Raw genomic sequence first — 24,017 nt, 5'->3', positions numbered from 1 at the left:
CTTGTAAGCTGATATTGCATTTTACTGAAGCCCATTATTGCCAGGCATGTCTACATTTGAAAAAAGACACCTTCTAAAATTGAAGGAAGCTCTTCTCTTACCCTCTGCCCCATTGTCTCCTTTGACTTGCTTCTGTATGCCTCTTTAGTGTCAAGACATTATGAAATTATAATAATCAATCAGTTGTGTTTAACTGTATGGGCAAAAGGAAGCCAGAAAAGTTTAGGGGAGGCCTAATATGTAAGGAAGTGATAATTCATCAGCATGTGAGAGCAAAATACCCCTTAAGCAACCAACAGGCCCTAAGCTGATGTCAGTCTGTCTCCTCAGTATTGTTCTGATCTTCCCCTCTTGGTGCTAGGTTTTTGCCCTCTGTCTAGAGTCTGTTCAACTGCTGCATTGAAGCCTAGAGATGAATAAATCGTGGCTGGGGAGAGATACAGCGAATGTAACACTGAGGCAGGCCTCAACTGGTTAGAGATCATAGGGCTGTTCCAGTTTACTCATGCTTCTGGAAGAGGGGTAGATTAAGAGCTGGAGGAGAGGAGTATGAAAAAAAGGTGGTTTTTTTAATTGGTTAAATCTACCCTTAATCATTTGCAGTAGAATCACTGTACATGTAAATTCAGGGCATTTTAAAAAGGAGCCAGGCACATGTCCCGATTATCTGTGGTTTATGCATATTTAGATGCAACTTTTGCTATAGGACATGAATAACCTTTTCATCTCAGAACTACATCTGGTACATAGGAGTATTGCAGTTTGTGTCACTCCCACGTGGGCAGCCAGGGTTGTGAGTTCAATCCTTGAGGGGGCCATTTAGGGATCTGGGGCAAAAATCTGCCAGGGACGGTACTTGGTCCTGTTGTGAAGGCAGGGGACTGGACTCGATGACCTTTCAAGGTCCCTTCCAGTTCTATGAGATAGGTATATCTCCATAGTGTTCTGAGCTCTTTCTTGTAGTTTGTATCTTATTTTTGGTAACTTTGAGCTTCTACTTGTAGAAAGGAGGCTCCAGATGCTTGTCACAGCTAATGGCTGCAACCAGTTATCGCAAAGTTAAGTAAAACAGCGTACTCCTCTTCTCATGAATGTTCTCTGCCAGGTACAGAGGACGTCTGTGATTAGCTGTAACACTAAAGATTTTGGTTGATATGCTGCAATTTTGCCTGCTTTATAAACCTATATGGTACAAAATTAGTAAATGGGATTTTTTTTAGCAAAAACTAAAAGAAATAAACCCCAAGAAACATCTTTATTTATATCAAGTTGCTATTAATTTTGATGGAATACAAGTTGCACTTGCAATTGACCATCCTTCTTTGTATTTTATATTTCTCTGATCTTTTGCAAGATTCTGGGATTCTATTAAACTGTAGGACTACAGTGTATGAATTCTCATATGAAACCCTTATCCCCCAATAGTCAGTGTGCATTCCCTCAGGTACCTACTAGAACCAGAGTAAATTCTTGCAGGGCTTTTTGTTTTTTAAGCACAATAAGCTCCTTTTTTCAGCTGATTGAACTATCCCTAGTTCTAGCCAATGCATGACTCTTCTTGATAAGAGCAATACAATGCTTACAAAAGTATCGCCTGCCCCAAAAATATCAGAATGTGTAATCTCTTCTACTTTGCTGATACATTATCTGTTTTAAACTTTACAGGTTTTAGTTTTCTATCCCCATGCATTCCCCTTGCTCCCTTTTTAGTTAGTCTAAAATGAACATTTTTAGCGGCACAAGTTTCTAAACCTTGTGATAAATTCAAAAAAGAACCTTTGACAGTTTTTTTTTAAATTGGTTAAGCACCTTGTACCCTTAACCATTTGCAGTGGAATCACTGTACATGTAAAATGAATGATTATTACAGAATTTATCAATTATGCCTTCACTAATTTTACTCTTTTCATTAACAGACACTTGAGAAAAAGAGATAGGAAATGTTCACACACACCCATCCTCTCCCTTAGACTAGGAATGTAAGATGCCTGTGTCTGCTTAGACACAATTATAAGTCTCAAAAGCTTGTCTCTTTCACCAACAGAACTTGTTCAAATAAAAGATATTACCTCACCCACCTTGTCACTGAAAAGGTAGTCATTCTCTGCCTTCTGGTTCGAAAGGACTGATCTTCAACTGTATCTATTGGGAAAAGACTTAATTTCCCCAATACAAGGATAGTTTGAGAATTAAGTCTTTTATTCTGTGCCTCCCCCCCATACCTGGGTGAGGGTTTTCCCACAGATTTTCCCACTGGGCATTTTACTATCTTAACAAACAAGTCATTTCAAATTGGTATGTTAATTATTCTGATTGATCAAAATGTTTCTAGAAGCAGCAGATGTAAGCTGAGCATGAAGAAAACACTTACCTCTAGCAGTAAAGGGAAACTCTTCCAGCAGCAAGTCAGTGTTGCCAGAAGTGGCTGGCAGTTGTAGTGTCCTAGCAGGATTAGTGTGCAGGCTGGAGAGGGAAAGACTGATGTATGTCTGGCCTTAGCACACCGCTACATTGTCTGGGCACCTGATTGGCTGCAGTTGGACAACTCCCTCACAGAGGCTGGTCCCCTGACTAAAGCTGCAAGTGAGGGCTAAGACTATGTTCATCATCCCTTTTCTGCCTTCCTAGGGAGTCCAGAGCACACACCCCAAAGAGACTGACTGGCCTGATGTTTGTATTACCCCGTTCCATAGAAAAACTGGGTGAGGTTTAGGAAAAACGGGTTTCAATTTAGTTATGAACAGATGGCAGGTTACATTTGCAACCACCTGTTGCAAATGTTGTTGGATCTGAGATGCTGCCCCATAGGAGTATGCAATCTTTGAGGACAGGAGGCTCATTCATCCCACTTTAGCCCTACCTTCTCAGGGACAGCTCAGGATCTGCACAGCCAAATATCTCTCAGCAACATGTGCCTATCCCTGTGGTATAATTTTCTAACATGAATAGTTATAAATTGTGCCAGTCCATAATACAGAAGTGGGAGAGGAAAGTATGTGTTATTTCCCATTCCTAAATATGTCTACTTGTGTATATGTCAGTCTAAGCTTAAATTGTGAGCTCTGGAAAGTGCCTAGCAGAAAGCAAGCACTACCATAAACAGATTACAACAACAGGTGGAGATAGGCAATGGAGAAGAAAAGCAACTGTGAAGTCATGTCTGATTTCTTCAAGTCTTGTTTCTTTATGGAGAAATTTAAAATACACTTCTTCCTGGAGGCCTCTAAATTGCAGCAACTTCCCATCAAAAGTAGAACTAACAAAATAGACAAATCAGGAAAATACACAAAATATAGTAACAAATATGTTCCCAAGCAGGCTACCAATGCCATCCTCCATCCACTTTTGAAGCTTAGGAGGGCAACAAACATGGGTGAGCAGTTAAATTTCTCCATGCAGGTATGAAAGATCATGTGAGGTATATTTTATTTGTAGTTATTTTTCCTAAATTTGTAACTAGACTCAGGAGCAATTAGAGAGATTGCCAGTAGTAAAACCACCATATCTGCCACAATTGTGAGTCATTTCCTTAATTTAAATCTCTTAAGCACTTAGACTTTGACTGGAATTTCTTCCGTGTGAGCCACCCTCTTCCCACCAATAAAACAGAACTTGCACTCTAAACTGCACTTTAAAAATATTGAAAAATCATTCATGTCCTACAGTTACTATAAGAAAAGATGAACTAAGACATCTCTTTTCTACACCATCTATAAATCATTTTAACCTGCAATTATAAAGCAGAAATCAGAACAAATTAAACATCAAAAAAAAAAAAAAAAAAAAACCCTCCACAAGGAAAAAAAAGGCCCAGAATCTATCTCTCTGCAGAATACTTATACACGCATATTTAGTAACTGAAGAGTAACCTGATCAGAAATCATTTCCTTTTACCTCTAACCATGTGGTCCACATTATACAGTGTGTGAAATGCTATATCACACAAAAGTAACAAACTGACAACAAACCTCAGATCAACTAATCTATTAAAATTTCATTGATAAAACAAGTTTTGCATAATTTTAAAATAAACAATTACTGGGCTTTTCAGAATATCTGATGCTCATTAACTAGAGACTATTGTAACACACACAAAGAAATCAGAACTTGGTTTAAGATTAAGTACAGCTTTAGTGGGTTTTAAAATTTCATGTCTCATATTTCATGTCTCATATTTCATATTTCATTAATAGCGCAGTATAGGCCTGCTCGTGTTACCACTTAAATCCATATAAAAACTCTGATTGACTAAAATGAGATTAGGGTCAAGTCCAACATGTAATAATTTTGTTGATATTCAACTAACTTGTCTGAACATGTGATGTCAACATCCCATAAATACAAATGACTGATCAATGCACTTACGTGACTAGTAGTACGAGGCAGTTGGTAATACAAGTGGGCTTACTGCAGGGTCTGAATCTGTTGAAAACCAGACACATGCCATGAGACAGAAGTATTTATATGCGGAGCAGCTAATTAATATATCTTGAAGCTATGGAACTCACAATTCTGGACTCAGCAAAATATAAAATCCCTGCTGTGGGAATAGATGAGGTTAAGCAGCCTGAGGATCTCTAACTCTATTAAATATTTAACCTTAGGGAAGGGCTTCAGTTTCAAGTTCTGGCTCTAGTTATCGAACCCCTAAAATCTATAGTTACACCCTATCTGCCCACATACTGGCCTGTATGATGACTGTATTTGCTGAAAAACAATTGTAGCCATCACTTTCTTAACTGGAGACTGTGGTTATTATTACATCAGCTGATGCTTATGGGTCATCTGAGAAAAAGAGCTACTAAAATCTCAGTAAAATCAATCATAATTAGGAAGAGTAAATGAGAGAGCAGGGTAATCTCCAAACAACATATTTTAGATTTCACATTTACGCATTGGGGTATTAGCTTCAAGTTGCTGGCATCCTAGTGTTCACGTAACAAACAGTGCCTTTTATATAGAAATGTATGGCTAGAAGAGACCTTGGGAGGTCATCTATTCTAGCCCCCTGTGATGAGGCAGGACCAAGTATATCTAGGACCCTCCACTGTAACCTATTTTAGTACTTAACTATCCTTATAGTTAGAAAGTTTTTTCTGATATATAACCTAAATCTGCTTGCTGCAGATTAAGTCCATTACTTCTTGTCCTGCCTTCTGTGGACTTGGAGAACAAGTGATCACCAACCTCTTTATTAACAGCCCTTAACATACTTGAAGACTTATCATGTCTCCCCTCAGTCATCTTTTCTCAAGACTAAACATGCCCAGGTTTGTTTGGTTTTTAACCTTTCCTCATAGGTCAGGTTTTCTAAAACTTGTATCATTTTTGTGGCTCTCCTCTGGACTCTCTTTGATGTGTCCACATCTTTCCTAAAGTGTGGCGCCCAGAACTGGACACAGGACTCCAGGCCAAATCCTGGAGACTTTTCCCCAGGCCAAGTCCTTTAGACTTTGCCAAATCATGTCAACTTCCACTGACTTCAAAAGGGACTCTCTCCAATTTGTCCACTGTGTGGTGCCCAGAACTGGACACAGTACTCCAGCTGAGGCCTCACCAGTGCTGATTAGAGAGGGACAATTACCTCCCATGTCTTACATACAACATTCCTATTAATAACACTCTCCCCCGCCCTGAATACACTGCTCTACAGCCAAAATGCTTCTGAAATAAATGTAGTCAAACTTTACTAATTCTGGGTCACTGAGAATGAAAATGATGCTTAAAATTGTTGATTGGCTCTAGTTTTCAAGATATGCTATTGGGTCAGTATATACGACCCTTGACTTGGGAATGGCGGAGGATAAGTGAGTTATAAAGGGAAGGGATCTCAATTTAAACCAGAAATGACTAAAATACATCTTTGACTGGATCTATGAATAAATCTATGACTGGGTTTGGATAGTACTTGCTTTTTAGGCAAAACAATGAATGATGCAATCTGAAGCTGGTATTGCGTCATACATGCTATGAATTGCATCATGTTATTCCTAGAAGTCATGGATGATGCAATCATAACGAAGCTTACATCACTCTGCTGAACAAATTGCCCTATATCAGCTCTAGAAATCATACAGTGTCGTGCTCTCTTATTTGTCACTGTTTGATTTTGCAAAGGGACACACTTCTGTTTAGCCAAAGTGAGCAGAGATGCCTCGTACTTGTGTGAACAGTGCAGAGAACTTCTGCTATGTTTGTGGTGAAGTGACTTTTGCATCACAAAAGCGCAGTATAACCACTATGGTTAAGAAAGCCTATCACCTTTATTTTGGCTGCAAAATTGGAGATCAGGACAAGAGGTGGGCCCCACACATATGCTGCAACACTTGTGCAACAAATCTTCGCCAGTGGTTGAACAGGAAAAGGAAATCTATGCCTTTTTGCAGTGTCAATGATTTGGAGAGAGCCAACAGATCATACCAGCAATTGTTACTTCTGCATGGTGCCTCCAGTTGGGAAAGGTGTGTCAAAGAAGAAAAAGTGGACTGTGCATTATCCAAACATTCCATCAGCTATATGCCCAGTACCCCACGGAGAAGGACTGCCAGTTCCTGATGCACCAGAATCATTCTCACTTGAGTCAGACGAGGAAGAGGAAGAGGATGACACTTCTGGTCCTGAACCATCAATGTCACAGGACCTACATTTTCTCCCATCCTCCTCCTCTGAAGCACACCTCATAACACAAGGTGAACTGAATGACCTTGCCAGGGATTTGGAACTACCCAAGAGTAAGGCAGAGCTGTTGGGCTCCAGACTACAGCAGTGGAATCTCCTGGCAGGTGATGTTAGGGTTTCCATGTTCTGTGACCGTCAAAAGGATCTTGTCCCATTCTTCTTCATGGAAGGTGATCTTGTAGCCTGCAACAACATCGAAGGTGTGATGGCAGCCCTCAACATCGTTCACGATCCAGATGAGTGGAGACTGTTCATTGATTCATCGAAGACGAGTCTTCAAGCTGTTTTACTGCATAATGGCAATGTTTTGCCATCAATTCCAGTTGGTCATGCAGTCCATATGAAGGAAACCTATGACAACATGAAACAACTTTTGAGGTGCATAAACTATGACCAACATCAGTGGCAGCTTTGTGGCCATTTGAAGGTTGTTGCTCTCTTGCTTGGTCTGCAGACTGGATACACAAAGTACTGCTGTTTTCTCTGCGAATGGGATAGTCGTGCAAGAGATTCCCACTACATCAAGAAAGATTGGCCACTCCGACAGTCATTGGAGCCTGGGAGGAAAAGTGTTCAGCATCCACCACTTGTTGAATCAAGGAAGATTTTGTTACCACCCTTACACATCAAGCTGGGTCTGATGAAGAACTTTGTCAAGGCCATTGAGAAAACACAAGCAGCTTTCAAGTACCTCCGTGGAAAATTTCCAAGGTTAAGTGAAGCTAAGATAAAGGAAGGTGTCTTTGTTGGTCCTCAGATTCGTGAACTTCTTCGAGATGTGTAAAATTAGTAAATGGGATTTTTTTTTAGCAAAAACTAAAAGAAATAAACCTTCCAGGTAGTGGCAATAAATTTTCTCGGAAACAACAAGGCAGACAACTACAGGTTGTTGGTGGAAAACCTCCTCAAGGCATACAAAAGCCTTGGTTGCAACATGTCACTAAAGATACATTTTTTGCACTCTCATCTAGATTTTTTTCAACCGAACTGCGGAGCAGTGAGCGATGAGCACGGCGAGCGATTTCACCAGGACATTGCAACAATGGAGAAACGCTTTCAGGGCAAATGGAGCCCATCAATGCTTGCAGACTATTGCTGGACAGTGACAAGAGATGCTCCATTTAATGAATACAAGAGACAAGCCAAGAAGCGCCGAGTAGACACTGAATAGGACTAAACTATGTACAGAATAGTTTTTTGCCTTTTGTTTCATAATAAATTTTATTTATATAACCCTTTTGCTGATTTTTAAAGTGTTACATAAACAGGACAGGTGAAATATTATCATGTAAAGCAACCATAAACACATGAAAAGACCTAGGTTTACAATTTATGATTAAAACTCTATCTACACAATATACATAGACATAAAATGTAAAAACTTAAATATCTTAGAAACAGTAGCCAATCAGTTGTTTTAATTGTCATATTTGAATTCAGCACATCAAAATACATAATAAATAGCATATTTTATCTCTGAAGCAGACGACTTCTCAAAAATTGTAGACCAGTGATATTAGCCTTTCTTGCAACTGCATCATTGCCTCCTAGCCAATTTGTGATCCACTATATCCACCCAGATCCTTTTCAGCAGTACTTGTGCCTTGTCAATTATTCCACATTTTATATTTGTGCATTTGATTTTTCCATCCTAAGTACAGTATTTAGCATTTTGGAGGGGTCCTGGACCCAGGGTCTCCCACCAGCCAGGGGGTGCCCTAACCATTGGACTACCGAATCAGTCTTGCTCTCTGACTCAATGACTATTTAAGTATTTACCCACACTGAAACAGTCATTGGGCCAGAAAGCAAGACTGATTTGGTCTGACTCACTCTCTTGCTAAGAGGGAAACCCCAGTTCAAATCCTTTCTCCCCTTCTCACAGGAAAGTGGAAATTGAACCTGGGTCTCCCTCATCCCAGGCAAGTGCTATGATCACTGGGCTAAAAGTTATAAGGTGGGCTGTGCCTTCTCTTCCTCTTCCACCAGCTAGATTTTGAATGGACCCAATCTGGTAGACCACCTCTGAACATGTCTACCAGCCTGGGCCCTGCCCACAGTTTAGGCAGCTGAATCCCTTTCTTCCCCTAGTTCATGAATCACTCTAGGGCCTGGGCTTAGGCAGGAGATAGGTGTTGAGGGAGGCAGCAGTGTAGGTGCTTGGAAACATATACACCTAGGGAACTTTTACTTTGAAAACCTGGGCACTGGCTGAGTTTAGATGCCTATGAAGTTTGGCTGGAGTTTTATGGATTGCTGTGGGGCCAAAACTGGGATTTAGGGTAGATCTACACTTACAGTAGCATGTAGAGTACAGTCACTGGATGCTCAGCTAGCATGGGCATAAATAGCACTGTAGTTGATGATGCACTGGTTAGGCAAGTAGAGTACAGGCACACCACAACCCTAGGTATATACCCTTCGTGTCTCTCTACATGCCCAAGCAATACCTCCCCCATTCACACTGCTATTTTTAGCAGTGTAACATCCCTCAGTGCAGTGAAAGACTCCAGCTGCCAGGAAAGGCTCTGGGTGGGGGGAGGAAGTGGGGAAAGGCTCTGGCAGATTCCTGCTACCTCCTGCCTGCCAGAGCCTTTCACTGCAGCGTGTAGCTACACACTGCAGTGTGGCTGCAGGCTGCTTTTCACTGCGGAATGTAGCTACGTGTACCCTACATGCCACCAAAAGTGTAGACAGGGCCTTAGGTGCCTGAGTGTCTCTGTGGATCTGGGCCCAGAAATTCAGACCAAATGGTGCCACATAAGTCACCTAAAGTTGGAAAAGAAAACCTGTTAATGATGTTTGAGGCACTCCAATTATTAGCAGACATTTGTTCTAGAATCAATATATGAAACCCTTTGAAAAACACTGCAAGAGGGAGCCAGAGTCAGGACAAAGGCAAACCGTCATGATGGAGGTCTCATAGTAATAATGAATACCAGTCCTTTATAGCAAAAACATATTACTGAGGAATGACCTCAGTTTTGAACTGAGTGAATTAGTACATTTATGAATAACTTAGATACCACTTTAGAAAGAGGAAAAACCCAAGGAAGGGTGCTTTATTATGGCTGATGTGTAAACAGCTTTTTCCAATTACATGTACTGTAGGCAGGGGATCTGAGATTAGACAGTGACTATTAGAGTCACAAGTTTTTTGGAATGATAATGAGGTCTTGTCTACACTAGAAAGTTATGTCAACAGAACAGTGGCACCGTACCAGAGAACAACAAACCTATTTTGGTAGAATGCGCTCATACTCTGCCCCTTGTGGCCACACAGCTCATGTTGCATCAGCAAAAGCACACTGCATTGTGAGCAGGCATACCACTGCCTCCATGTTGCCTTCAAGTACACTATTTTGGGGGAAAATGTTGCTGTGAATTATGGGGGGAGTCAAATGTTTCTCTCTCTCTCTCTCTCTGTTATCTCTAACTCATCTGAAACAATACCAATGTAGCTCCCATCAGTTCTTCCTTTACAATCCCTTCTTGTCCATAGCTCAGTCATTTTTCACCTCAAGTGTTACAATCTCCTCCTCTCCAGCTTCCAAGTTTCCCACCATGCATCCTTCCATCCAAAATGCTGCAGCACAAATTATCTAGCTATCCCAACCTATTTACGGGTATCCTTTCTTTTTTGTTCCAAATTCTGACTCCTTCTTTAGACTTTCAAAACTCTGTCCCTGCCTACATCTCAGTCCTCACCCCGTAGTATTCCCCCCAGCCTTCCCATTACAGCTCTCTTTAGTTCTTATTCAGAAATTGGTTCTGTGTGAGAGGGCCCCTGCTCCCACATAGAACCTGTTGTTGGGGATGGTCTTAGTCTCTTTTACTCACTCACACCTTTGTAATTTTTTCCCCCATGCCACCCTATATGCCTAGAAAGTAAATAGCTTCATCAGTTTCCTTCAAATCCGTCATCAAAACTCATTTTCTTTCAGCTAGTTTCCACCACCCTCAATTGTCAGCTGCCACTCACCCCGACTTGCCAAATAACTACGATGGAAGTCAAAATTTACAAATTCAGTAATTGTATCACAATCTTATGATATTTGGTGTTTTCCATGAAACCCCAGCTCCTAGAGTCATGGGATTGTAAAATTTTCAGCATTTTTAAAAAAGATGTTTAGCTCTGATAGTTGTAGAGGAAAACTTAAAAATATAAATCTTAGATCAAAACCCAGAACACCCCCTCACACACACCCCATTTATTATTTTTTAAATCTCATGATTTTTGCACATGCCTCATGCATGGTTTCTGAATATTTGAGATAGGTAACACTGGGAAATGGTTTATAAAAGTATTTATGGTTTCTTTTTGTTGCTCGGCTATTTTTGGCTAAGGGGAGATTTTCGGGAATTTAAAATACTGTGTATTTTAAAATATATATAAATTACAGCTCCCTAGAGCCAAAGACAGTTACTCTATTTTGATTTATGTAAAAATACAATACATGCATTTAGTCAAAGGAGCTATACCAAAATAACCACTCACATAAGAGCTTTTCTTCCTTCCTCTTCTTTTGCCAACTCACACCTTTTCTATTCTCTTCCTTGGTCTGGTGACATTATTTGCAGGATCAGGCTCTATATTAACACTTACTACTAAACCGTTCTTACTGGCATGGACAGTCCCATTAGTTTATCTGATTACTCTCTCTCCTACGGTCTTGCATGCACATACTGTTAGCCTCAAATTCTGCAGAGATTTATTGATGTGCTTAATTTTACTCACTGAAGTCAATGAAACTACTCACATTAGTAAAATTAAGCATCTGAATAGATTTTTGCAGGACCAGGGCCCTAGCTGTTGAATTTTAGAACGAACTTACAGAAGACACAGCAATGGTAGGACATGAAGTACTACATATGCTCACTACGTGGCAGTAAAGTCTGTTTACAGAAGCATTATGAATTAAGTACCTTCTCAGATACTGAAATTCTGAGCAGTTTAAAAAAAAATTATTTGAAACCTTGCAAACAAATGTTACATTGATATCAAAGTTGTAATTAAGAGGAAAGAAGTGAGAATAATTTACCTGAATTTTAAAAAAGCATCAGTTTCCCTTAATTATCTTTAAGGAAAGAAAGGAGACAAAGTGCAAAGTCTAGTTGTGAATTAAAAATTGATTAAGAAAAAAGAAATTGAGCAAAAAAGGAGAATAGTGGGGTACTCTAGGGATTGGTAAATAGGAGCAATGTTAAGGGAATTTTTTAAGTCTACCATTCGCTTCTGTGACGATACTCTCTAAATGTATGGACTCCTCAGAAGATAAAGGCTAAAGAGCAATTGAATAGCGGAATGAAGACATGCACCTGATGTGCATTAGCAGTTTAAAAAGCAAATTGGATACTTGGGGCAAGTAATAAAATAAAAGCCTTGTAAACACACAAGTTGCAACAATTTAACAGTATGGGTTTCTAAAAAGATAGTTAAATTGCTGCATCCCCCTAGCATAGCAGGTTCACATTTATACCAATAAAAAGGTGTTTATCAATACAGATTTTACCAAAACACACTCGATATAAACAAGTAATCAGTATAACTGCATACACAATATGGGGTTGTATTGATTTAGAAATCAAAAGTTACAAATCAGTCCAACTTTGTGTTTAGACAATGTCCACAACACATGCAATTATACATCTTCAGAGTGCTTCACAAATGTTAATCTCAACAGGTTTGTGAGGTAGTCAAGTAGTATGATCCCCATTGATGCAACTGAGAAAAAAAGACACCCAGCACACACACTCTTACCATAAGGATGATGGAAAAAACTAATTAGAATTTTACTTGCTTATAAAAAGAAAGTTTCTTGCTCCAGCCAAGTAGAATTTTGCAAGGCTGAGCTCTAGAAAAAATGGTTAGGTTGGATATTTCCTCTCTCTGTCATATTGGTTTAACTGCAACAGGACAATTTGAAAAAGAAAACCCTGTCCGTTAATAAAGAGATTTTACAGAAGTCTGGGCAAAAATTATTATATTCCCTGTGAAGATGCAATTTTGTGAGGCATAATTCTCTGCTCTACAGGATCTGAGTTACAGCTCTGACTAGTATCTTATTTTTTTTTAATTACTATGTAACCAAAGTTATATCAAATTCCACACTTTTCAAAGTTTCCATTTATCCTATTTACCCCACTATATCAGGGTTCTTTGTTTAAAAAAAAGTCTCAGCTACTTATTTGCTGCTTTTTTCCTTTTTGGCAGTGGATGGATGTCCAGTACATTTTTACTTTTCCTCTATCCAAGTGCAACTGAAGTTCTTCAATAAAGCACTGTCAAGTTAACTTTCTTCAACAGATGACAAGTTAATTCAAAATGATGAACCATGTAAATTGCTTACTCATTAATTTCAATGTTTGGATTTCTCTATTCTGCATAATAGAGAACAATCACAATTTTTTAAACAATTCTTCACTATTAGAAAGCTACCATAGCCTGAAACAATGTATTTTTCCCCTCTACTAGAGAGCAAAAAAAAAAAAAAAAGTTTAGCAGAGGAAGTTAATTTTGATTTGGATGTGTGACTGACGCATCTAGTTTCCTACTATAAAAATAGTTCTTATTAAAGTATATTTTCAAAATCTAATTGTGCAATACATTTAATTACAAAATAAAAAAGAGGTTAATATTTAAAATTACTTAATTTATTTACACTCTGTTTCAAAAACAGATTTTAGCATTTTTGTACATATTTTTTTAGAAATGCATTAAAAAAACCCACACAGTATAGGTCAACAATTCTCCTGCAAAGTCAATTAAAAAAAGACAAACAAAAACACCTGCCTGAATTTTTTTAATCTATTATTGCTACGAGTATCTACTTAATTACTGCAACTGAAAAATTAAGAGAGTTTTGTCCCCTCACCTCCTCTGTTTACACTATGAATTGGATGGCACTTTACATATAGTTAGTTTTGCTATTTCCCTGTTTGAGAAGGTCATTCACATAAGAAAAAGGAAAACCATTTAAAAAATAGGAAAATTTAGTTGTAACATCATAAATATTGAGAATCAGGGCAGGCGTATGTAGCATTTGAAACTACTTTTAATTATTTTTTAAAAACCAATTCGATTTCAAGTTGGCGTCCCTTTAAATGTCTTGCCATCCATTTTTTATAAATAGCTTACACAAAGTTTACACTTAATCTTACTTACTTCCTGATAAGCCTGTCAGCTCAGGTGACAACATTTATTTTACTAATATTGATTCAAAAGGTACAGATGTAAAATAACTACTTTGTCAGACTGCAGAAATGAAATAGTTAAAAGCTTATCTAGACTGTTAAATAGTGTATATATTCATTTGAACAGGAGGCTGTACCAAATTCTATAAGAAAACAGTTACACATTCAGAGAAGTTAATCCCCACCCCACATTTACTTAAGAGCATCCCCGATACAATTTTTCAGTACTAGTTGTCATCAGCACTGCTGAAAAATTTTAACCATGTGAAGCAGTTTCTCTCATTTAAGTCTAAGAGTTAAAACTGGGTCAATTGCATGAAATAATATTACACTGCAAGAATTTTTCCTGAAGATGTAAATGAATTTAAAATAGCGTCTATTACATAGAAAGCAATGAAATCTACAGCTTTTGAATCCTTTGAGATCTGTTTAACAATACAACTGACTTGGCTTCATAATCTCCCTCTCTAACCCGTACCTTAGTTTCAATTACTTTGGTCTGAATCACGGCCATCCAAGAAAGCATTTATCCAAGCACAAGGGCTGGCAATTCCATTATAGGATCACTCTTGTACCATACATGCATTAGTTATGCCAATCTTAATTTAACATGTTTTTCACATTCATCCTGTCGGGCTTGGGGAATTGTCAGAGGTGATCATCTCAAACCATGTAGTTATAAGATCCAAGGAAGATTGCTGAAATAAAGGAAGCTTCACCCAAATAAACTGGGGCCATCAGCCTAAGTGTGTGGAGGGAGTGGGGGGAGGAGGGAAGAAAGGAGGAAAGAGTCCCAACATAAGGAGGTCATTTGTATTTCTCACACATGATCAGTAATATCATATGGCTTTAACACTCAGTTATATAGCAATTGGGGGAGGGAGATCCACTATACCTAACTGGCACAGATATTTGTGACCTGTGGACTCAACAAGAAGACAAAGACATCCGAATTGAAGCAACCTCAGAAGGGTACAGAGCTGCGGATGTCCATGGATCATAACTGAACTCCCAAACTGCACCAACCACATTCAACATTTTGTCTGAAAGAATACACAGCCTACTATTTCTTAGCCAATATTTCAAACATCAGAAAAAACAAATGGAAAATTAACAGATATGTAATTAAAATTATGACGTTTAAATTCCCCTGCATATAGCAAAACTAAATTTACATTATGATTAATATCAAACAGCATAGCATTAGAAAAGAAGGCATCCTGAATGGCTGAAATGGAAAAGCGGCAATTTACCAACTGGTTCTTAGCATTCTGGAGTTTATAATACTGTACAAGAGACTCTTTCCCCAGTAACAACTTTAGCTCACCCGTATAACAGAGTCTGCCTTAACAAGTCCAGAGAATTTAAAAATAATTAATTTGGACAAGTTGATGTATGCTCAGCTGTCATGTCCTTCTAGCTGGTTTTGCTGTTAACTGTTTCTCTCTTTCAAGTTCCTTCTCACGTTGCTGTTCTCGTTCTAGTTCTTCTTTCTGTTTCTTCTGCTGCAGTTTGAGTGCTCTTTTCTGAACCAGAAAAAAACCAAAATTAATCAGAAGCTCTGTGGTTTTTGGAACCTAACTTAAATGCAAGACACATGCACACATGACTGAGATCTTGCCAAAACCCTCTCAGGCCCTCTTAATCCAGAGGACCCCTCCCTCTTTCTTACTATCTTCTTTCCCTGCCCTTTACCCCAGGCCCTGCATCGTGATGATGTATTTAGGGGAGGGACGAACTGGATTCCTCCAAATCCCACTATCACTGCTCTTTAAGAACACCAGAGGAGTATATACTATGTAAGTTGTTGCCTCCACAGAGGACTTAATTTTTTGTTGGCTAAGGACTAAGGGACCAAATTTAACAGCTGAATGAAGTCAAACATGCTATATACAGCAGCCCACCAGGTTGGTAGAAGTTATGCCATTGTTGGTGTTATACTAAAGGATGGAGAGGCAGAAGAAATTCTCAGCCTCAGCTTTAAGACAGAATCTAGCTTTTCTTAATAGTTCAACATCACCAGTGATGCCAGTGTACAAATATATTTTAACATAAGGAAATTTAAGTGAAGGTTAAAAACAGCCATGGTTAGTTTCAATGCCACTGGAAATACAAGGTAAACAAGTTTACACAAAGAAAGGGGATATAAAGAACCAGGTTTTTCTTACAAATTCCTAACATATTAAAAATACTGATTAAGAGTATGTGATAGTATGCTGTTAAAATTCTACATTGATAGGCAGCGGAAACAAGGAAGCAAAACTCACTCCACTCACTTTTAACTTTGATGTCTTTTCATGGAGCATCATCATCTCTTTTCTAATATTCACTAGCTTGCTGTGATAATGTTTAGCTTCTGAAAACTTTAAAAACACAAGACAGTTGAATAGTAAGATTCAGTGGATCAAAATGTTTCTTAGCCTGGAGTATAAAGCTATGCCCTAAAACAGCAACTTCAAAAACAGGCTGAAGACCAGTCAGTTTGAGACTGGCTTGAATATTTTAGGGTCTTAATTCTAAACACTTAAAACAATTTTAATAAAACTACTATGTATCAAAGGGTACAGATTACTATAATTATTTAAATATTCATGAAGATAGAAGAAAGCATTTTATCACTTGCATGCTCATTAGTTTTCAGTTTTATATCCCAATGTGGCTGAAGCTTAGCAAGCGCTAGTCATAAAATTCAAGCTCTTATATGGTTCCACACTTAATTCTCAAGCCTACCTTATAATTTCCTAAAGTTCTTACAAACACAAAGTTAGCTTCATATGTCACAACTGCATATGCAATTTCTGTAAGACACTGTCATTTGCCTTAAACTATGGCAATCATGAAGTACAGCTGTGAATTTTTGTTGTTGTTGTTAGAATATTCCCTCAAGTTACCACTAACAAACTCAAACTCAAAAAATATGCAACTAAATTAAAGGACCAAATGCGGTCCCTGTGCACAGCCTGAGTAAATGTACGAGAGTGAACCAGAATCCTTCCACCAACCTGGGGAGTAGGACACAGAGTACCATGGGTACCCAATGGCTGCTCCTGGAGCCTCAGTAGCATATGCAATCTTTATGCACTGATTTTGGCTTCTAGATTTATATAGCTGGACCCACTGTCTATGCCTGCTAATCCCTCATCTGCAGGCCAGTAAGGGTATGTCTACGCTGCAATAAAAGACCCATGGAGGGCCGCAGCTGGCTTGGGTCAGATGACTTGGGCTCACAGGGCTTGGCCTGGTGGCTATAAAATTGCAGTGTAGACACTTGGTCTCGGCCTGGAGCCTGGGCTCGGAGACCCAGTGAGGGGGCAGGTCTCAGAGCCCAGGCTCCAGGCCAAGCCTGAAAGTCTACACTTCAATTTTGTAGCTTCACACCCCAAGCGCTGCAAGCCCACATCAGCTGACCCAGGCCAGAAGTCGCCATGTTGCAGGTCTTTTATTGCAGTGTATACATACCTGTACAGACTTGAGTAGTCCTCCATGTTCTCCTCTTTCCATTTAACAGAATCACGTTGGTTCTGTTGTATTTTCCAATTTACAAAGAACAGACTTATTGATGTAATGATTATTAGTAGTCTATTTATAACATTTTCTCTGGGGATGAAAAACAATACATGTGCATACAAAATTTTTTGTTAAAACATAGGCAAACTTATAATAGAATACACTTACCAAAGCACTGATATCAAGAATGGAATTACATTCTCTGAATTTTGAAATTTCTTGCTCTAATGTGTCTAGTAACACTACTTGATTCTGTCTGAAACAAAAATACAAAGACTTTAAGACACACTTAAGAAGTCAGATTAAATCAGTGGTTCTCAAACTGGGGCCACCGCTTGTGTAGGGAAAGCCCCTGGTGGGCCGGGCCGGTTTGTTTACCTGCCCCGTCCACAGGTCCGGCCGATCGCAGCTCCCATTGGCCTGGAGCGGCGAACCGCGGCCAGTGGGAGCCGCGATCGGCCGGACCTGCGGACGGGGCAGGTAAACAAACCGGCCCGGCCCACCAGGGGCTTTCCCTACACAAGCGGCGGCCCCAGTTTGAGAACCACTGGATTAAATAGACTATGTTGGATTTATTAAAGAGTACTCACAATTTTGAGTTTTACTACTGTTCTCTTCACTGAAATCTTAACATACTGATTGTTAATGAGGATATAATGCCAGAAATAAGTTGTATAAAAATCAACATTCCAAGAGAATTTTTTCAGATTAACTATTTCGGTTGTACTAAATAGCTTTTTCCCCATATTAGTAGATGAGGAATAATCAGGAAACCTACAGAAGTAGATAAAGGAACTGAGTCTTTGCAGATTTTTTTTTAAAACTGACATTTAAATGAATTCTAATTAAACAGTTATAAAGGACTCTGCTATCTCTCTTCCTGCTACTAAAATGTTCTTGTGCACTATTTGGAAAATTCTAAGCACAGCAAAGACATTTGCTGGAAATCCCAACAGTGTCTTAGAGCAATGCACACAGAGGGGACCCTTATAAATGTTAAGCAATGAAACAGAACAGTGTGTGCTAATTAAAAGTAGAGTCTGGGAGTTTCATATATGCAAGAAAAATCTTAAAAATATCTTTCTTGCAATCACCGTTTTAATAGAACATCTCAAATTCTGGATGTTTTTCTCCAAATAAAGTTGTACAGCACAAGGTTACATCTCTCCAGAAAAAGAATGAGCACTTAGAAAGTTGATGTGTCTTTTGCTGTGACTGGGTGCATGGATTTCAGCGCTTTAATTTTAAAATTGTCCATCTTAACGGCTGGTAGGTTACGTGGCTGGCAAGTCTTTTAAAATTATACTTATAATCTGCAGAATATACACTCACTGTTCAAAGTGCTGCACTCAAAGCACAGAAAAGTCTATTTTATATGTAAACTATACTACAGGAAAATATATTCCACTTACACAGAAGAAGGGAATTTGACTGAAGAAATTCTAGAGAGGAAATGCATGTATTAGAAAGCGTTGCTTTTTTCAGTTTGCTTACGTGAGCTCTTGGAGGGCTAGTTTTGATCGCTGAAGATCAGGTAAATAATGAGAAATCAATCCTTCAGTTAGTTGCTCCACAGCTTTCTTATCTATAATAGCCAAATCTTCTATTAGTCCCTCATCTGGAGATGCCTCACAGGAATCTGTAACAAGAAGTAGCAATCTTAAACTGCTAAGAACTATTGCAATCTCTTTATCTGTTAGTACTAACGGATTTTCTATTTTGAAATAAAAGTTGGGAGTCTCAGCAATGGAGTGTAAATTGAAGTTCCTTGCACTTCATCAAGTGAGCAATGCTCCTTTCACCTCCCTACATGATGAGGTTTCCGTTGCAAAATCATGCCATGACAGAATACAGCAGACGGGTGAGATTTCAACAAAAATGTACACTGTGCATACAAGCCGCTCTAAATCAAGTAAACTAATTCAGACATGCCAAATGCTCTTCCCTCACAGAAGTCAAACATACACAAGAAATGGAAGCATGTCCACTCGAGTGCAGCTTCCCGAGTTCAAATTCCCAATTTGGACGGTCAAACGTTAGAGAAGAGCCAGGCAAAAAGACCCCTCCTCCCCCAATCTCCATGACAAGAATAACAAGGTTTGCACCATACAATACAGGGGCCACCGCGATGCTAGCGATCAGTAGCCGAGCTCCGTGTGGCCGCTGCTCACATACCCAGCGCGGGTCCCGTCTGCCTCGGGGCGGCGGCCTCCAGCAGGAACCCCTCCTTCCCCTCGGGCTGCTCCATGGCGCTCCTCGCCGCTGCCAGCTGAGGGCACAGAGCGACAGCAGCATGAGCGCGATCCCCGGCAGTCGCTGCCTCCTCCCGAGGGGGGGCACCGAGGCTCCCCGCCCGGCTGCTCGCGGCCCCTACCCCGTAGAGAGAGATTGGTCCGGCCGGAATTTGGCTGAGGGGGCGGGGCTCCACGGGGGTCGGCCCGCCCCTAGGAGTCGCGTGCGGCGGGGGGCAGGCCCCGGTGTCTGGTGTGAAACGGCTCCTCGGCTAGACCCTGGAGGGCCTGGCGCGGGGAAGGCGAAGCGGACGGGGGGGGGGGGGAGGCTCTCAGCAGACCCGGGAGCGCAGCGGGGGTTGGGCCCACCTAACGCGCCTTCGCGTATTGTAGGGTGAGGGCAGTCCGGCACCGCGGCGCTCCGACCCGCTGAGGCAACCGCGCCTCGGCCCCTCCTGACCACAGAACCCAACACCGCAGTTGGGCTCGGAGAGGGGAACCGTCCACTACCCCGGATGTAGATGGGAGCCGAGCCCGGAAGTGACCCCGCTCCCAGAGAGGCAGTCAGTCACCTGACGCTGCTGGTTGCTAGGACGGGACCCTTAGCAACAGCGGGAGATGGGGTGGTCCAAGGCCCAGCACTAAGAGTGGGTGTCGCCTGTCACTACAGCAGATGCAGTTTTCAGCCACATTGAGTTTCAAGTTGACGGTATCGCAGGTCTTGGGGAAGGTCCAGTTTTCAAATGTCAGCAGCACAGTCCTTTGCTGTACAGCCCTGTACATGAGCCTTGCAGGCATCCCCTCAGACTCCATTTTATTGCAGTGGAAGCTCAGGATGCTCTGCCCCCTGGAAGACGAAGTAGTGGAACCATCACAGACCTCCACATAGAAACAGCAACAAACAAAGTGCAATGGGGAATAGAGAGAGTCTTCTGAATCCTTTATTTATTTTCTTAGTAGACGGGGATAGGTTTCTATGGCTTCCTCTAAAGCAGTGGATACTCAGACTCAGTTCAGGAGCCAAATTAGCAATCAACATTGCCCAAAAGAGCCACATTAGTATGAATGACAGGGGAAATATTTAGGTTTTTATATATTCTCACAGCAAATAAATTATCAGCTTACATTAGTAACTTAGTGTAATTGGTTAATAACAGTAAAAGCATCCTGATTGGTTAATAATTAAAATCACACCATGTTTTAATATCATGTGTTGCAAAGAGCAGCAGGAGACATATTAAAGAACCACTTGTGGCTCAAGACACAATCTGTATCACTGCTCTAAAGCTTGTCTTCAGGTACAGTGCTACGGCTACACTGCTGGAGCACTTTAATGAAGATGCTACTACATGGTGTTGTTAAATGTTAATCCACCTCCTTGAGGCAGTAGCCATGTCAACAAGAGAAGCTCTCCCATCCATATAGCACTGTCTATGCAGAGGGGTTAGGTCAGTATAACTAGAAGTTATACCGATATAGGTCTATAGTGTAGTCCCGGCCTAAGATTTTTCTCCCAACTCACTATTCTCTTCACAAACTTCTATTTGTAATTACCAAAACAAATGCAAACTAAATTTTGAGATTATTATTTGTAGAAAGCAAATTTGTTTGTTCAAAAAAGTAATATCAGCAAATTGCCATGTCAGGTACAACCATTATGGAATTTGAATAAAGGAAATGAGGAACAGGTGGCTAAATTCGTGGTTGGCCCCAGGGCTAGCTCCACAAAGGGGACTTAGGTCATGGCTACATGGGAGGGGCGGCTGCTAATCAAAAGCTTTTTGATGCACATCAGGTAACTTGCGGTACGCAAGTTGCACTAATTGTGTTCCCACAGAATGCTTGTTCCATTTGCAATTTGCGTCACTTAAACACGAGGTGTTTGCTGCAAACTGAGGGCATTGTATTCTCCAGGGGCATCCCATTGTCCTTTGCTTCAGTGCTGAGCAGTGTGCATCCTCCTGGGACTGTTTTTGCTTTGAACTGTGCAAAGCTAGGCAGGTTCAAATTTAAAAGAAAAATCCCATATCTCTACCATACTACCCCATACTTCCTTTTTGGGCTGGCTCATGCTGTTTTCAAATTGCTGTCAGCCAGTATGGATCCAATAATGCTCCATGTTGCTATGGTGACAAGTGCAAATATGCTGCTTGGTTGGTACTACAACACTCAGAGCTGGATGAATTCTGCATTGGAGTTGGCCTGTTGTACCACTGAGCAGATGATGTGGGAACAGGGAAATATTCTACAGCAGCAGCTCCTCTTGGGCAGCAGGAGGATACTCTGCAGTCCTGGCAGCAGGATGAGGCAGGAAACACTGAGCTGTTGGAACAAGAGGACTGATTCCTGGATCACATATACACCTTTCAGCACAGTTGCTGGACTCAAGAAACCAGTGTGGATTGGTGGGAAAGGATTATTCTGGAGAGCTAGGGTGACCACTAGTGGCAAGAGAACTTCAAGATGGGGAGAGCTACCTTTCCTTGAGATCTGTGGAGAACTGACCCCGGGGCTTCAGTGACAGCATAGCAACCTGTGATGCACTATACGCACGGAAAAATGGGTCGCCATTGCCATCTGGAAGCTTCTCCCCCACCCCAAGAATGTTACCAGTCTGTAGCCAACCAGTTTGGCCTGGGGAGGTCAACTATTGGGGCCATTGTCATGCAGATCTGCTATGCCATTGATACGATGCTGTCTAACTGGGTCACAAGGCTCAGAAGATTATTGATGGCTTTGCACGCATGGGGTTCCCAAACTGTATTGTGGCAACTGATGGACCCCCAGTGCCTATCATTTTCCTCACATAAACAGTCAGGGCACCTAATTTATAAACAGAAAGGGTTATTTCTCCATGGTGCTCCAAAGATGGGTTGACTACTGGTTTACAAACAAATGCAGGGTGGTCTGTGAAGGTCCACAATGCTAGGAACTTTCAGGACTCAATACTATTTAAACTAATGCAGAAAGGACTGTTTGCTCGCAGGAGCACTATAGACATTAATGGTATGGAGGTTGGTCCAGTTATACTGGGAGACTTGTCTTATCCCCTGATGCCCTGGCTAATGAAGCCATACACCAGTGTCTTGGACAAAAAGAAGGAACATTGTAACTATCACCTGAATAGCTTCAGAAAGGTAGTTAAGTCATTTGGCCATTTGAAAGGCAAATGGCTCTGTTTATGGAATAGGTTGGAAGCAACAGGAAAAAAAATGTTCCAACCATTATAACTGCATGTTGTGTTTTGCACAGTATTTATGAGCGCAAAAGGGAAAACCTTATTAATGGGTGGGAGGCTAGGGTGACCAGACAGCAAGTATGAAAAATCGGGACGGGGTGGGGGGTAATAGGAGCCTATATAAGAAAAATACCCCAAAATCGGGACTGTCCCTATAAAATCGGGACATCTGGTCACCCTCTGGGAGGCTGAGGTGTGGAGACTTGCTCAGAGGTTTGAGCAGCCAGCAAAGCTCCCATAAAGAACACAAACACATGGGAATGCTGTCAGGGATACCTACTGTTCATATTTTGATGTTCGCTCATGGGCAGGGGGTTGGCGGTGTTGGGATACAGACTTTGCGAGCACTGCAGTGTTGTGTGTGGGTGGTTGAAATTTAACATTCCCTATGTGCTTCTGCAAAACCCTATGAATGATTTCAGCATTATTTAAAGGATTTTCTGTGTTAAATGCAATGATGACTCACAAAACCATTTGCCATACATCCATTATTATGAAAGAATAAAAAAAAAAAAAAGTTAATTAAACCAAAGGGAAAAAAATCTTTGTATTTGGAAGTACGTTTAACAAACCAGTATTCTTAAGTAACCAGCTATACACAACCCTTCAAAATCAAACACAAATCAAAGTGCAACAGTAAGAACATTTCAAATATAACTTTTGGTGGGGGGGGTATGCATAAAGTTAAAGGTCATATATGTGGAAAAACCTGTAGAGCACAGATTAGACTCCTCGGCCATCTTAAGTCTCATCAATGAACTTTTCCCTGGCAGACATCATCCTTGTATCAAGGGATAGCTGACGACAGCACATTAGGCAAAGGGAGACTTGAACCCAGTTCTCCCACATCCTGTGGGACTGGTCTAACTCCTGGGGCATGCACACTGGCACCACCACCAATGGCATTTTACATGTGACCTGATCTGTTAGGCAGCCTCTGAGAATGCCTTACTGGATCAGGCCCTGCAGGAGACAGGTGGGGCAATGTCTAATTTGAGAATCCCATTGGGGTTTAGGTGTGAGCTAGGCATCTGGACTGAGATGGCTGTGCACATGCCCAGCCACAGACTTTGAGGTGTCCTAAGAGACTTTATTAGTGGAAACTTAGGCACCCAGAGAATTTAGGCACTTACAAGTTTAGGCGACACTAAGCAGGGGTTTGGGGGATC

The 24,017-nt window shown here is 40.7% G+C and overlaps 1 protein-coding gene across 1 annotated transcript; it reads right to left on the bottom strand.

The window, feature by feature from the left end:
* Positions 1-12,229: 12,229 nt before the first annotated feature.
* Positions 12,230-19,667, bottom strand: BLOC1S6 (biogenesis of lysosomal organelles complex 1 subunit 6). Its single transcript, XM_065411613.1, has 5 exons — positions 19,555-19,667; positions 18,874-19,018; positions 17,548-17,635; positions 16,149-16,235; positions 12,230-15,398 (listed from the first exon to the last, which is right to left on the bottom strand). Exons 1-5 carry the CDS (start codon positions 19,625-19,627, stop codon positions 15,279-15,281), a joined length of 513 nt encoding a protein of 170 aa, XP_065267685.1. The 5' UTR covers positions 19,628-19,667; the 3' UTR covers positions 12,230-15,278.
* Positions 19,668-24,017: the final 4,350 nt, after the last annotated feature.

This window comes from Emys orbicularis, chromosome 10 (genome assembly GCF_028017835.1).
Source record: "Emys orbicularis isolate rEmyOrb1 chromosome 10, rEmyOrb1.hap1, whole genome shotgun sequence".
In the NCBI taxonomy this organism is placed as follows: domain Eukaryota; kingdom Metazoa; phylum Chordata; order Testudines; family Emydidae; genus Emys; species Emys orbicularis.
The sequence above is the reverse complement of the archived record's forward strand: the minus strand, read 5'-3'. Positions and strand labels throughout refer to the sequence as shown.